The sequence below is a fragment of the Fundulus heteroclitus genome, unplaced genomic scaffold (assembly GCF_011125445.2).
Source record: "Fundulus heteroclitus isolate FHET01 unplaced genomic scaffold, MU-UCD_Fhet_4.1 scaffold_60, whole genome shotgun sequence".
NCBI lineage: Eukaryota > Metazoa > Chordata > Actinopteri > Cyprinodontiformes > Fundulidae > Fundulus > Fundulus heteroclitus.
The window spans coordinates 1,101,515-1,118,585 of record NW_023397033.1 but is presented as its reverse complement, the minus strand read 5'-3'; the positions used below and the strand labels follow the sequence as shown (position 1 = coordinate 1,118,585).

The 17,071-nt window shown below is 40.2% G+C and overlaps 1 protein-coding gene across 2 annotated transcripts in view; it reads right to left on the bottom strand.

The window, feature by feature from the left end:
- Positions 1–17,071, bottom strand: part of nf1a (neurofibromin 1a) — a gene marked incomplete at its 3' end in the record, with an annotated part of 324,294 nt that overhangs the window by 237,768 nt on the left and 69,455 nt on the right. For both annotated transcript variants that reach the window (XM_036133286.1, XM_036133287.1), the window contains 8 exon segments: positions 308–554; positions 663–786; positions 8,555–8,634; positions 13,443–13,556; positions 13,958–14,095; positions 14,252–14,383; positions 14,472–14,546; positions 14,668–14,796. In XM_036133286.1, the coding sequence (XP_035989179.1) occupies positions 308–554; positions 663–786; positions 8,555–8,634; positions 13,443–13,556; positions 13,958–14,095; positions 14,252–14,383; positions 14,472–14,546; positions 14,668–14,796 (1,039 nt within the window).

Sequence of the window (17,071 nt, the reverse complement as noted above, 5' to 3'; positions counted from 1 at the left end):
CAGGTGTATGATGGCGTCTTCAACTCCAACTCCACAGCCATAAGCAAACTGCAGGGGGTCCTGAAATGTGCTGGCTTGCTTACACAGGTGGGCCAAGAGGTGTCTCTCCAGGACCTTCACGACCTCTCCAGACAAAATCACGATTTTTATTCTTTAGTAGATCATCAATATGTTCTAATCCTTTACATTCTAATATCATTATTGCATAGCCTAAAACTAAGGGCAAGACGGCCACTTTTACATGTCAAGAAAACCACATTAACAGAGTATGGCATGATTTAATTACACACAAGCCAAAGATACTGACCTGTTCCTACCATGGTGCTCACAGAAGCCAGTTCACTAAAAGTGGCATAATTTGGGAGAATTGTCTGGACAGGTACTTCATCAGCTGCACTGCGGATGTCTGCCTCCTCACACAGATGACGGAAACATGACATAGCTACCAGCACAGCCTCTGTGTCTGGGCTCCAGAGGAACAGGTAGAGACAGACTTCAAGTTTAGTCTGTGCTTGGCGACAGATGGGAATGCCACCCCCTATAGTAGCACAATCCTGAAACAATCAAATATAGAAATGCTGTCACGTATAAATGATGTTCATGTGTATTCCATTACAGCTTTCAGATAAGCATTGTGTCACAGATAAGAAAACAGACAGCACCTTATTCTTGAGCAAAAACTTGTTCCTGCAAATAAGGATCTCTCTCAGCCATTTCAGAACTTCTGTTCTATTCACCATCTGCTGGCCAACTAATTTGCGGCAGATTAGGAAAAGCACCTGTGAACTGAAAACACAAAAAGGTTTCAAATATTAAATAATTATAAAATGTTTGTGCAGGTCATATATATATATATATATATATATATATATATATATATATATATATATATATATATATATATATATATATATATATATATATATATATATATATATAATATGTAAACTAGAATGTAGGAATGCAACAAAATAAAAGGAGATAGAGCTTCCCACTTTATCACTATGTCAAAAAATATGACTCCAAATGTGGAGACAAGGCAGTATGCGATTGCTTATTTTCAACACATGTTTGACTGTCCTTTTTTGTCCAGGGGTAACAAATACAAAGAAACACTTATGTTATTCAATGTCTATGCCCAGAAATTATCCTCATTGAAATGAGATGCTTGGATTTGGGTGCTTACAGATTCACTTCTATACAGAAAACTCCTATTGTTATCTTTAGCTGTCACTTTATACATTTTGTCTTTAATAACAATGCATATTCTTCAGTGATGGTGATATCAAGGCGTTGGTTGTTTGTACCTGTAATATTTTATTGGTTTTGGTGTTCTTTTTCTCTTTGCAGGTGTAGAAGCAGACTCAGAGCATGTTATATTCCTTTCTCCCTTTCATCCCCTCTTTTTCTTTCACCTTTTCTTCCCTTTAGCGTTTTGTCTCATCTGTTTCTATTCTTTTTATTCCTCTTCTACCTTCTAGTTTCTGTGTCCATTGAACATGAAATAGTCCCAGCATAAAATCTGATACAGCTTTTTGCATATATAAATCAAGCAAAGTGCTATGGCGAAAGCAGTAAGGCTCCACTTGTATCTGTTGGGCTCTCTTTGGCATTAAGACAACAACTCGTATTGCCACATTGCCAGACAGGACACAAAATAAATAAATAAATAAATAAATAAATAAATAAATAAATAAATAAATAAATAAATAAAAAGAAATGAGCGTCACTTAGGCAAATGTGGCAGCTGATATTCTCAGTGTCTTGGCTCAGTGTTTCACCCCTGCTTGAATTGAAGAGACCAGGATACTGTATGTTCATCCCAACCTAACTATGCCCAGAGGTTGCTGGCACTGCTCCAAACTCTTAGCCAGGTTTACAAGTAAAGAAAGGTACATCTGTATTATTGTTTTAAGTGAAGGACTGGTTAATCTACACATTAAAATAAATTATGCATTTATCAAAACTGTTTGAAGCTTAGCTTCTGATAGTGTCTTGAAAAAGTATCCAGAAAGTAAACGGGGTATTAAACCCCATTTTAAGGAGTCAAATTTTGCCAAAACTAAAATAGAGAAAGCCAGGGTCTCTCTTTACCTAGGAACTCTTGATTCAACCTGAACATCCAAAGTTAAGGACAAAGGGCTTTAGGTATGTATTCTCCTCCTCTTTTAAATTAGGTCAGAAAAAAGGTGTGGCTATTTCAATTTCAAACTCAATAAATGATAAGCAATTATAACATAAGGAAGGTAGGTTTATTAAGATAACAGTGTAAATAGAGGGGATCAAAATAACGATCAAACGCATATCTTCCTCGGGTTAGAGACTGGTCAATTTATAAATGTGTATAATTTAATTGTAAATTCTGAGGGTACTGTAATCTGTGTGTGTGGGGGGGACTTTACCATCAGACTAAATCCAAGTTTAGACCCATCAAAAAGGTATCTTTGGAGAAAATGCTAACCAAAAAGGTGACATTTTTGATGCACGAGTCTACAGTCATTATTCCTTTCCACATGAGGCGTTAATCTTTTTTCTCTTTTGTTTCTTGTCAGTGTTAAATTTAATGTTCCTACGTTTATTTGGATTATTTATTTCTACTTTTAATTATTATCATAATTATTAAAATTATTATTAATAATAATAATTATTATTATAAAACCTTGCCTGCTAGATGAATTCTCGCATTCACAAACACACGAGAATCTTGTACGGCTCAAGCTTCACCCATTTGTGTCCAAACCAAAAAAATCACGTTGCAGTATTGCTGTTTAAGGTGGGACATACCAGTGCAACGAAAGCAACACAAACAATCAGGAGGACTCACATGTAGATGCTGCGTTCCACAATTTCATCTTTGAAAGAACAGTAACAAATGCACTGACTATTTTACCTTCTTGTGGTTTCTCATGATGACTGCTGCTTACGTTATAATCTGATACCGTGATTGCCTAAAACCAAACCTTGGCAGGCAGACACTAGGTGCCTAATCAACCCGGAGAGTTCTGCTTAATGCCTCACCTTTCCCCAAATGAATTTGATGGGACCAGTCCCAGTGTGATAATGTGCAGAATGGAGAGTGCTGCACATTATCAATCTGGCTGACCAGGTTAATTATTATCTTCTTTGTTCCAAATTTTTATTTTTTATCTCCAGAGGAGAAATATCACAGGTAATATTACAAGGCACCCTGAAAGCAGTATTGAGAGGCAAGCTTATTTCAATAACCTTGATCTTGAAGAACTTAACGGCACAAAGATTAGCAGATCTGGACGGAAAACTAAAGAAACTACAGACTAGAGATGGTACCAAAGCAGATACAAATGTTAAAAAAAAAGAAGAAAATAGTGAAATTTATATAATTCACACACAGCAAACTCATGGACGATCTTCCTGAAATAAAAAATTATTCTGAAATTGGGGGGAAATCAGCAAAACTATCAGTATACAAGCTAAAGAAACAGAACGACTAATATCATTTACAAAATAAAAAAACCTCTACGGTTGTTGAAATAGAGCCTGAAAAAAGAAACTTTTGAACTTTTTTACATGGCTCTTTACTCCACATCCCAAGCTTCTAATGAGACACAGAATGGAAGGAGGCTTAGTCCTGATGATCCTCTCTGCAGATCTAATTGTTAGTTGCAGTTTGTACACATCTAGTTTTGCGGTTCGCAGACAAGTGTGAAGCGGCCGGGATGAAGATCAGTGCCTTCAGATCTGAGACCGTGGTCTAGATCCAGAAATGAGTGCCTTCTCCGGGTTTGGGAGAATGTACTACTATGGTCATGAGCATTGGGTCAAGACTGAAATAACGAGATCCTGGATACAAGCGGCCGAAATGAGTTTTCTCCGTAGTGTGTCTGGGCTCTTCCTTAGAGATAGGGTGCGGAGCTCAGTCATCCAGGGGGGACTCAGAGTAGAGCCCCTGCTCCTCCACGTCGAGAGGGGCCAGTTGAGGTGGCTCAGGTATCTGGTCAGGATGCCTCCTGGACGCCTCCCTGGTGAGGCGTTCTGGGCACGTCCCACCGGGAGGAGGCCCAGGGGAAGACCCAGGACACGCTGGAGGGAATATGTCTCCCGGCTGGCCTGGGAACGCCTTGGGATTCCCCCGGAGGAGCTGGCCCAAGTGGCAGGGGAAAGGGACGTCTGAGCCTTCCTACTGAAGCTGCTACCCCCGTGACCCGACTCCGGATAAGCAAAAGAGGATGGATGGATTTGACGGATCACTTGTGATTAAAATGTCAAGCAATGAATAAATGTGTGAGAATATATATGTGTGAAAGAAAGTAAAGTGGAAAAGAAAGGCGTTTGGTGAAAACAGAAGTTGGCTGATTTATTGAACCCTGATTGGCTGAGATAACGTGGAATGTTTATCATCATTGTGTACAGTGCAATGTTGCCAACTCAGCAATTTTGTCACTACATTTGGCAACTTTTCAGACCCCCTTAAGTGACTTTGTTTTCAAAAAAGCAACGAGTGACGAAACAAGCAACTTTTGTCTGCGTTATTGGCAACTTTGGTGACTTCACGAGTAGGCGTTTAATCATTCTGTAACTTTACTGAGACTCAGAGAATGCTGCCCAAGTCCCTCCCCACAGGCTGTCTAATAGACAGAAAGAGACCATCTTTAGGGTAACTAGATGTTACCCTAAAGACTGAGCTGCACTTTTCACTCAGTCCTATGTCCAGCAAACTGAAACAATTTCCTGTATTTGATTGGTACATAGTTTTCTGTTTTTGAATGTTTCTTCATTTTCCAAACAAGGACCAAGTTATGTCCTAAATAATTTCAACACTGTCTAATTATCTCATTCAGACTGCAAATTTGTTTAATTGTGTACATCGATTGTGTTTTTTTTTAATCACTCAACATCTTAAAATCCTTTCCGAGTTTTTTTTTTGTCTGTTTTTTTTTTTCATTTGAAAAACCTATTGGTTCAAATATTACTCCAATAAAAGTAGCTCTGTTAAATAATTATTAGAGTGAAATTATTAATGTGCTTTCAACAATACTTTACTTAAAAATCTGAATTTTGTTTACAATGCATTTCAGTGAGCGTAATTTACAATAATTGGTAAGATTTTCTGCTATATTGAACAGGTCTGTAACTCTAAATCGAATATTTCAAAGTGATTTAAAGTGCTTTTCTAGACCTTCTAATACGATTTACAATTTCAGGTATTATTCACTCCTCTGTCCCCCACTTGGTGGCAGAAGCGTGAAAGCCATTCTGCAACTACGGTCCCCACAGACCACCACAATTACACAGTCACAGATACAAAGACAGTATGTGCTAGGGCAGAGATTCAATCAGTAACATTAAGTAATAATGACCTCTAGTGTTTAATCGGAATAACACATACATAATGCCTTTGACAGACACCTGACATTAACTCAACAGTCCGTTGATGCACTGAATTTTTGCTTAAGAGATCCAAACGTTTCTGGCACAACTTCACCAACTTTCAAGGTGCATGAACAGCGTAAATGAACAGGTCGGAGAAAACTTCAGCAACACTCGAAGGTTGAGGAGAAGACTTTGACACACCAACGTGTTTCAATGTTTTTTTTATAAACATCAAAGGCACCAAACGCAGTACAAGAGGGGGTAATATTCATTTCAATCCTCAGTCCTAGACGCAGTTCGACTCCGACCGGCAGTCCATTGCCGTATGTCTTTCCCCCTCTTGCACCCCCTCCCTGTCAGCCTACTGTGTTAAAAAGCGACCGACTAGAGCTGCAAAAAAAAATAAAAAAATAAAAAAATAAAAATGTGTTTTCAGCAAGAACCTAGTTGGGCACTAGTTTAATTGGTTAGCAAGTTCCATCCCCCTGTATACTGATTGGTCTGTCTGTCTGTCTGTCTGTCTGTCTGTCTGTCTGTATGTATGTATGTATGTATGTATGTCTGTCTGTATGTATATATGTATGTATGTATGTATGTGTGAATAAGTGATTGGTTTATTTGATTTTTTCTTGCATTGTACTTGTTTAAAGATAACTGGTGTGGTGATTTGCAATCTGTTTTTACATCAACAGCGGCTGGTGCAACGATGTGGCAGTGATCCAGCAACACTGTTCTCCTGACCTGGAATCCTTCATCATAAACTGTAAGCCTTTTTATTCACTCCGCGAGTTTGCTTCATTCATTGTGGTTGGTGTTTACATTGCGTTGCATGCAAACATATAGGTCGCACAGCGCTCGCTCGCAGACCAGATACTGAGTTTGGAGCAGAGAAACCTGGACTCCTTAGTTATTGCTCTTGGTGACTTTAACAAAGGAAACCTCACTCATGAACTTCCTAAATATAGACATTTTATTAAATGCCCGACCAGAGAGGAGAATATTCTGGATCACTGTTACACCACAGTCAGAGATGCTTATCGCGTTGTCCCCATGCTGCAGTGGGCCAATCTGACCACGTCATGGTTCACCTGATTCCTGCTTACAGGCAGAAACTAAAGCTGTGCAAACCTGTAGTCAGGACATCACAGATGTGGTCTGGTGAGGCTGTGTTCAGGTGTGTTTGGATTCTACTGACTGGGATGTCATCAGGGCTACTACCAACAGTCTGGATGAGTACACAGAGGTTGTGACATCATACATCAGCTTCTGTGAAGACTGCTGTGTTCCATCACGAACTAGGGTGAGTTACAATAATGACAAACCCTGGTTCACAGCCAAACTCAGAAGGTTAAGGTTGGATAAGGAAGAGGCCTTCAGGAATGGGGACAAATGCAGATTTAAAGACGCAAAATACAAGTTTAGTAAGGTGATGAAAGAGGTTAAACGACTGTATTCTGAGAAGCTGCAAAACCAGTTTTCAGCCAACGACTCTGCGTCTGTCTGGAAAGGGCTTTTAACACCTCACTGGTGACATGTCACTCGTCAACCTGCTTCAAATCCTCCACTATTATCCTTGTTCCCAAAAAACCAAGGTCCAAAGGACTTAATGACTTCAGACCTGTCGCCCTGACCTCTATGGTTGTGAAGTCCTTTGAGCGCCTTGTGCTTTCACACCTATAAGAAATCACTGACCCCCTCCTGGACCCCCTACAGTTTGCCCATAGAGCCAACAGGTCGGCAGACGACGCTGGTCAACCTGGCCCTTCACTACATCCTCCAGCACCTGGACTCCGCAGGTACCTACACCAGGATCCTGTTTGTGGATTTCTGCTCTGCCTTCAACACAATCATCCCGGCTCTGCTTCAGGAGAAGCTCTCCCAGCTGGGTGTGCCTGACTCCACCTGCAGGTGGATTACAGACTTCCTGTCTGACAGGAAGCAGCACGTGAAGCTGGGAAATCATGTCTCCGACTCACAGCTCATCAGCACTCGTTTCCCCCAGGGCTGTGTTCTTTCTCCTCTGTTCTTCTCCCTGAAAACCAACAGCTGCACCTCCAGTCATCAGTCTGTTAAATTTCTGAAGTTTAACAGACTGATGACTGGCCCACTTGTTTCAATCATTACCATATTTAATACTTTAGTTCAGGGCAATGACTAGAAGGGAATAAGTAAGGTTTTGTAAGAATCTGAACAGCCATTCTTGCGTAGTAGATTTCTTGACATCACAGCGCCCTCTAGTGATGGACGATCCTCAAACGCGGGACACGTGTGCAAAATCTTATTTAGAGTATGGGTTATGAAGGACATGTTAAAATCTGTTATGGTTTTAGAATAATTAGCAATTACATTTAGAGCTAGCTAGTGTAGCTGAGTTAATTTTATTTATTTATATTTCATTTTATTTTATGAACCTTCTCAAAACATTTTTATTTGCTTTTCTTAGTTCTGGAATTGTATTTTATTTTGGCGGAGAAGCTTTTATTTTCTTGTTTCCTGTTTCTACGTCATATCCTGTGTGTTCGCGCTGCCCTCTTCAGTTCGCGCCAAGTTGCGCTGGGGAGAGGTGTGCGTGGGAAAGCCAGAGCCCAAGAACTGTGCTGACTGTAAACTTGTTTTAAACAGGAATAAAACAACGCAGAGCTGATTCCAGAGTGATTCCGGTGTGATTCTTTCTACAACCGTTACACTAGCTAACAATCTTTTATTTTAGCATTTTTCTTTGAAAAAGTCAAAATTCAAAAATACACCGTGTTAACTTTTTTTATTATATATATATATATATATATATATACGCTTATATATAAGGTTTTGCGCAGATTGCACAAAAAATGCAGGAGGAGTTTAACAAGCCGACATAGCCGTTCGCCTGCGCTGCGGACTTGGAACCCTAACAAGTGTTTCCCGCAACACTATCTTGCCAAACTCACGCTACCGCCTCGCCAACATTCCAAAAAAAAAAAAAAAAACTAACTCGATATGCTTGCATGTTTATTTGACGTTAACACGCGTTTTTTTGTTGTTGCTTTCTCGCCTGCATATAGTGAATGGCAGGGAAAAAACAGGCAAAAATACATGGATACTTTGAAGCAAGAAGCAGGTCGACTTCACCGTCGGCGTCTGCATCGAGCCAACGATGAAGACGTCGACACCCGGAACACCTGTGTTACCATATGTGTGATTCATAGGCTATGGGAGTGTTGAGTACCTGATGTCCCAAAATGTCTCAATGGGGGTATCGGGGTTCCACAGCTCTATGGTCTCTGGCTGGTGCATAACTAACAGAGCCTGGAAATTAAACAGGACATAAAAGTAGAAGAGGGGAAAAATTAAACTTAAGAGGGGGGAAAATATTGTGCATTCCTGTCTAAATTTAAAACATTCATCAACAATAAGACATTACTTTATTTAATACAAACTAATTTCTACTAGGACTTCTCTTGTGTTCTGGTCTCCTGAACAGAGAAATGGAAAATTAATGTGGACAATGTGAGTGACTCAGCAGAGCAATTACCCTTGAAAGCAAGTTTTGTATAAAATCTCTCAAGTCTAACAACAGCTAAGCTAAAGATGTATTTATCGAAACTATTTAGGTTTACTGCATCCTATGAAAACCACTAAGGTTCCATTGTTATGATAACAGTATATGTTCTTAACTTATTTTTAATATTTCAAAATTTAGAAAAATATTTTCGCTTACTGCTTAGTCAATGAAAGGTTAATAAGGACATTTATTACACAACAGATTTTTCATATTACACCTAAGTCCACCTCCAGTTCAAAGTCCATGAATATCATCAATTAAAAACTGCATTTAACAGATTACTTTGTCATACACATTATTCGAATCGATCCAGTGGGATCAAAGTGATGTGTACATACCTTAGAGCATGCAGAGTAATTGCGGAACCAAACACATCTCAGCATTTAGCATTGCATTATTGATTCACCTGAGCAATAGTTAGAAGATGATTGATGCGTTTCCCTCATATTTGGCTGAGTTTTGTGCAGCAGCCCTCATGCATGTTGCCAAAATGCATCTAATGCTCTAAATTCAAGCAAAGTTGTGCACATTCCTGATCATGAAATCACATATTTCTCAGGTGAGACGAATCCTTAAGAACCATAAATTTGCACTAATCTGGTTGCACCCAGAGACTCGCAGCTACTGCTGTCTTTACCTTGTATGTAAATGTGAGTCATCATCAAACCCCCCCATTCTCTGTCAGTACCTTTCAGGTCATTTTGAGGCATAAAGGACACACTTGCACATCACAGGTTGAACAAATTATCTCAAAGTAGCTTAAAGGAACAATAAGTAATAATGACAGTAGCTAAAATCAGAACAACAGATACACAATACCTTTCACGGACACCCACCATTTACTCAACAGCATTTTTACTTCCACAGGATAGTTATATGATGTTGTATTCTGTTCTATTTCTGGTCCACTTCTCTTACTTAATTCCATGTTTGCAGGCTGCTGCTTTTTTGCCAAAATAAAATACCAAATGGTGCACTCTGTTATGGGAACCCTGGAAACTCTCATATGATTGGCTCCAGGAAGTACACTTCCTGGAGCCACGGGCTACACTTCGAACCGAAGTAGTTCAGGACCGTACTTCTAGGTTTGAAAGGAGAAAACCTTGACTAAGACATTGTTGATGGAGAGGCCGATTGTTTATAGGGAATGTTACTTCTATCCCAGGTGACAAATAAGAATGATTTTGGTTGACCTTAGAGTAAATATTTTTCTTATTGCTCCTTTAAACGTCATGGTACTGAATATAGAAGAAATGTCCTTTGAAGGAGCATTAACTTGAATTTCACCACTAGATGGACTGTCAAGCACTGTCTGTAGACCAAAACAAGATACACTATATTGCCAAAAGTATTTGCTTACACGCCTTCACTCAAATATGAGCTTAAAGCTATAGTTGATAGTCCTGTTCAGAAACACTTTTTGTTATACTGGGTAAAATTGTCCTTCCATCCTGAAAGTAGTTAATACATTATGTATTCACAAAAAGGAGGTTAAAATAATCCTTTTCTGCGGGAGCTGCAGGCCTGTAAAAACTATAACCAATCTCTGCCGTTCGGTCCAAAGGGCATGGATTTGTCAAAGTTTTATGACTGCTCTCCCACATAGATTTTAAATACTCACCCCACTCTGTCCCTCAAGTTACGGGAGTATCGCCAAATGTACTGGTTGTCCCACATGCCAATCATTCTGACACGCTCACGTAACGTCAGTCAGTAGCTGCGCATGCGCACATATTCTTTATGTAACCAGTTGGCTTAACGGCCAGGTTAGCGATTAGCCATTCATTGTAGTTCCAATGCTCACTGTATGCTGTATTCCTAATCCATAGGGGTTCAATATGATGTCGATTCACCCATTGCAGCTAGACAACTCCAACTCTTCTAGGAAGGCTGTCCACAAGGTTTAAGAGTGTGTTATGGAAATTTTTGACCATTCTTCCAGAAGTGCATTTGTGAGGTCACATAAGAGAAAGGCCTGGCTCTCAGTCTCCTCTCTGATACATCCCAAAGGTGTTATATCGGGTTGAGGTCAGGACTCTGCACAGGCCAGTCAAGTTAACCCACACCACACCAGCATCCTACCACAGTTTCACACTGGAATTCACTCAGCTCTTAGAGCTGAATGACTGTTACACAAATGTTTGTAGAAACAGTCTGTATGCATAGGTGTTTGATTGTATATACCTATGGCCATGGAAGTGATTGAAAAACCTGATTCCAGTAAATTGGATGGATGAGCAAATACGTTTGGCACTATAGTGTATGTGACAAGCCATACCTCTCTCTACCTCCACTCCAGCTGCTACCCAGCCCCCTTTCCCCTCACCTTCTCACCCGTCGCCTCGTATGTGCACAATTGCAAAGGATAAATTCACAGTAAAACAGCTTAACCTTTCAGAGTAACATGTCTAGTGAATAAGTAAGTAACTCATAACTTTATAATACTTTTAGCAGTATTTCCCATAGGTTGAGAATTTACTTGTGGTAGACAGTGTGGAGTCGCTTCGTACAGTAGAGTGTAGCATTGCGCCAGTCTCTATATCACAAACATTCCCCATCCTGGAAATCTCACATATCAGGTGATAATTATTTATACTGAATATTGTGTTTTTCTAATTTTACATATTTGAGTTACATATACCAGAGCTCTTCTCTTTCATCTGCCTAGGCTTGGCTCCCACATACTCGGGCGCAGCTCCAGTGGCATAAGCAGGCATTGGGGGGCTGTGTGTACGCTGTTATTTGGGTTTTGTTTTTTTACCTTAAAGTGGTCAACTTTTTGTTATTCCTATCTCGATTTGTCAATCATACAATTTAACCAATCAAGCCAGCAAGAAAAGCAACATGCTAGCCAACTACTGAGAGAGTGGGATGGGTCACTACATTTGTAGCCTACTTGGAGACGACTGTGGTCACCGTCGTTAGTGTGGCATGTAATTATTTCCAATTACAAGAAGTGACAACTGATCAAACAAGAATGAGCAGGAAGCAGCGGCATTCATTTCTGTTAGGAACGTCAGCACTGAAGTCAACGCTGGAGTAAACATTCACACTTGGAGGGTTTGCTATGTCTGCTAGGGAACACAAGGTGCAGAGCCGAGCAGTCAGGCCAAATTAAAGAAACTTGGGTTATTTGCAGGCAAAAGGGAAACACTGCTTTCTTCTGATCCTTGTTCTCCTGAGCTAAAGTGGTTATCTCTCCGAGTATGAACGTTTACTTCAGTCAGTGTTCAGCCTGACATCTATGCTTATGTTAATCAAATTGTCTGCTTATACTTGACTTTTGAGCTAATTGAATGGACACATCACTACACCGTGCTATAAGATCTGACTCTTTCCAGACCAAAACAACATAAATCAGAATCTTTTATATTTTTAACACGCCCAACTACAAAGAATCCAGCCCATTTCTCAAAACGTCAGCACAAACAAACAATCAAATAACCTATTTGAGGCATTTATAATTGACATTGACCAATACCACTTTAAAGTGACACTTGATTAACCAGAGTGTATTAATCATTGATTATATCAAGTTCGGCAGATTCAACACATTTCAGAATAAATTAACTAATAAAATGAGTGCAAAGAGATTGTCATGCATCCTCGCCTGCTTGGGCAACTCAGCGCATCTGCTAGTTGGGAAGACTTCTTCCCGTCAAGCAGATTACTGGTGACCAAGATCATAAAAACAAGACTCATGTCGGCAACTCTGTGGGAGGGAGCCTTTAGCTGCTGGACTTGTTTGTTCAAAGATGTAATCAGCTTGTTGCTAGCACACTGAGCCCTCCACAGTGTTCTGTTTATTTGGTAGATTCAGGGTTTAACTATTTACTGTAAATCATGCGATTTTGTTTGTTTTCTGCATTGCGGAATTTATGGGCCCCATTATCAAGCCACTTTTTAATCGATCCCTGATAGAATAGTCCGTCAAGAGAAAAGGTTAACTTAGCTCTGAAACACCAGCTTTACATTCTGGTTGTAGGTGCATGAAGTAGACTGCTGATGCTTTTTTGTGGCAGTGGCAGCTGTTCACATGGACATACATGCATGAACTGGCAGCTGGCTTTGTAAACAAGAGACTGGAGAACGACAGAGAGATGGTGTGTGACATCATACCATAATCCATCTAAAAAGATACCTTTAGTTCTTCGCATCCCTTTTTTATTTCTATCTAAAATAATAAAAATTTGCTTATTGCTCCTTTAATAGTTATTCTCTTTCAGTTGCAAAGCACCTTTTAATTACTTTAAATTAATTACTAATTCATTATATAGTACTGAAACTTCTTCTGTTGAAACAAAGCATTGACTCATGTGAATTGGGATTGAATCATACTGAATCAGTGTCTGCTGCTCAAGCGTTGTTACATATCAAGGTTTTTGGCACTATGTTGAAATCTGTGACTTACTAGCCAACAGATATACCCAAACCAAGTCTGCCCCTTCTTTCATTTTTAAGCATTTATCACAAAAACTTCTAAGAAAAATAAGGGTTTGCTTCTAAAAAATGAAAACAGTAGCAGTGAGAAAAAGACATGGAATAGGCTGACCTCCATGGCTTCTTGTGAGAGCTGAGTAGTGGTGTTCAAAGGAACCAGTTGCACCAAACCAGTGATGAGTTCTGCTGTGCTGCTCTGGATCTCTGGAGCTTGCTTCACTGGATTCTACAAAATAAAGCATTGATCAAGCTGAAATAATTTCCACTAAAACAGATTTTGCTATTGCAGCCATAAAATGCCACAAATCTCATTAATTCAAACAAACTTAAGACCACCAAAAATCTGTCTGAGCAGAAAACCTGAATTTTTTTTTTTTTTTTTTTGCGGCTTCTAGTGGCTCGCTTTTATTGACAGTAGACTGACAGGAAAGGGGCGGAAGAAGGGGAGAGACATGCGGCAAAGGACCATGGGTCGGATTCAAACCTGGGTCATCCGCGTCGAGGACTAAAGGCCTCCAAACATGGGTCGCGCTACCCGCTACGCCACGAGCGCGCCCAGAAAGAAAACCTGAATTTAAGATATTTTGCACATTAAACTGTCCAAGCAACCTAGTTAGGTGGACTTACGTGCAACATCAGTTTAGGGTCTGCATGGATGAGCTTGACCAGAGCAAGGAGAAGGCACTTGTAACTTCGAGTGTCTTGCTCTGTGGCTTTCTCTTTGAACTTAAGGCTTGTGGTTTTCTTCCCAATAAACGTCAGACTCTGTATGAGGATAAAAGGCACACTGGTTACCATTACTACTACTACAAATTGCGTTTCGAAAAGTCTTATCTGAGAATGGTTGTTAGACAAAGGGTTGGAAAACAAGTTTTAATAATTATTATTTGTCAGTTATATGGCTTGCTGCTATTAGCTCACCGGTGTCATACGCAGAGGAGGATGAGTACCAGTGCCTTGAATCACCCTGGTGAGGGTGTCTGAGAACATAAAGCGAAGCTCTCCAGAGTAACAGTACACTGCATCAATCTTCGGCCACCAGTCTAAATGAGACTGAAAATAGGCAACACAACAAAAGGTATAACCATGTCACGAAACAAAAACCAAGCAAGTAATCAGCCAATCTGCTCTAAACACTTACATTGGCAATGATTCTGTGCAATGAGTTGACCAAGACGAAGTGGAAGGTTGAGGGGGAGGAGGAGGCCAAACAGACCTAAACAAAAAAAAGGGACAAAAACAAAAAATTAGATCAAAGGCAGCAGACTTTTTACTAGTGCTTTGTGTCGCCTTTAGTGTCACATCCATACAACGACTTATAGTTCCTTTCAATGTACCTTAAAGTGCTGGTTGTTGTGGGGATTGATACGGAAACATGAAACAAAGCAATCCACCATGAGCTCCACATCAGCATTCTGACTGCCGGTCCCCCTCCAAAATGGTTTGGCTGGGTTAAACAACAGAGCCTGAAGGAACAAGACAACCTTACTCAGGCAAACTTATGAACAACAATTTACTCTCAAAAATCTCTTATGATTTAAAACACATGCTTAGGCCTTACTTTTTGAGTAATGAAGGATAAAACCCTTCAAATATTACATAAATGGTTATTCCCAACATTCACCCTTATCCAACCACTAACTTTGGGATTTAGGAGCAATTTCCACCTGAAATTACATACCTGATATAAATCAGGTGCAGCACCACAGCTATAAAGTGTAAAAGCAAACTTTTTGTATCTGATTTTGTATTTAGGTATAGGATCAAGCTGGTATTTAGAGGATTTACTAATAAGGTCTGAGATTTGAGGGATTTGGAAGTTGAAACTTGGAAAATGCCTGGCAGAAAGGGAAAGTAACAGACATTCTAGAAGCAGGAGGGGAAGAAGGTTAAGACTGGCGGATCAAAGGAATTTTCTGAACATAGAATTGCATCATAAAGTTACAGGTGAATAAAGATGCAAAGGAAAACAGTCCTGAGGTTGGAAAACATTTTTGAGCAGTGAAAACAATGTTTTAGAGTTACCTTCATTCGAGCAGCTCAAACCAAAATAGTAAAGTAATTTAGTTTTAGAAATTAGATATTTGAACTGTGATATATGAACTCTGTACATGTCCCTATGAATGGTAAGGACTTTTTTATTATATAGTCTCTCAAGTTGTCGTCCATTAGCCTTTAAGGACCTGAGGTCAGGGGTATACCATAGAGCAGTACAGAAAAAGGTAACACGACAGGTTTTTACTGGAGCAAGACAGTTAAAAACTTGTTGCAAATGGTCCGTATATTGAGTGACCAGTTTATCAGGGGTGAAAAAGGAATCTGGGATCAAAGTTCTGGTCATGTGAGAAGAGAGCATGATCATATTAATAACCTTTATATTCCGGTAAGAGATAAGGCGTAGTATTGTGGTTATATATATAGGCAGGTAAATATTAAATGTGAGGAGGAAATAGTCTGTTATCTGTAGTTAAACAGTGGTGCAGTTGGATGGAATGAAACCAGAGCAACATATTAAATCCAGGGTATGAGAAAGTCAGAGAATTGATTAAAACCATAGCTATCCAGGTGTGATAGGAAGTCTCTTGTTAGGGGAAGATTATCATTGTCCCCACTAATATTACATTAGAAGACAGGGTCAAAAGATGGCTGAATAAGGCAGCAAATTCATTTAGAAAGTCACTGTGTGGTTTGGGGGGGGGCAGCAGACAGCAGCAATAATGGTGGGAGTAGTGACAGGGAGTTCACAGGCTATGCATTCCATTGAATTAAAAGCAGGCACCGATATAGTAAGCACTTGGAGCTTCTCACAGTAATTATCGCGAGGCCTCCACCGCGAGCTGTCCTTCGTGGCTGACATATAAGCAAACCCCGCTGGAGTGGAGTCGTGAAGCTCAGAACAGTCATTTGGTTGTTGCCAAGTTTCAGAAAGGCAGAGAAAGCACTACTTCCGGGCAATAAGCATATCCTTGATGAGATGTCTTTTGCCAGTGAGCGAGCAGATGTTAAGGAGGGCAAAATTTGAGTTATCATGCTGGGCAGGCTAGCACACTGTGATCAACAAACCGGTTAGAATTTCTGTGGTGCCGACAAGTAGTGGACCAGAAGGAATTGATAGCCTTGGAGCTGTCAACATGAAAATTCTGATGAGATCCATGATGGATATAATTGCCACAAAGAAGAAGACCAATGTCTGGGTGAAAGCACTGTGTTTCTGGTGGAGGGAGAGTCAGGTAGCAGATGATCCGGAGGAGCTTATCAGCTGTATACAGGAAGAGGCTTGATCCAGGCTGTAGAAAAAACAAAATAAACCAGGCCATTGTAAGCCAAATATGAATTTGGTTTATCCACATTGTTTGTGCCTGGAGCGTTGTCAGTCACAACGCCAGGAGGAATACTTATCTACAAAGCTCTGAATCCCCTGTCTATACTCTGACTCATCCTCATCTGTGAAGAGACTGACTATGGCAGAGTCATCAGAGAACTTCTGAAGCTGGCAACAGGGGAGCAGTGTAGAGCGTGAACAGAAACAGTGGTCAGAACATTTCTCTGCGGTGCTCCTGTAATGCAGGTCAGCTTGTCAGAAACAGCTCCATGTCCTCACATATTACGGTCAACCAGTGAGGTAATCCAATATCCACTGGGACAGTTGGTGGTCCGCTCCGTACTGCTCCAGCTTGTCCAGCTTGGTTGGATGGTGGTAAAAGGACTGGAGAAATCAATGAACATGATTTTCATGGTGCT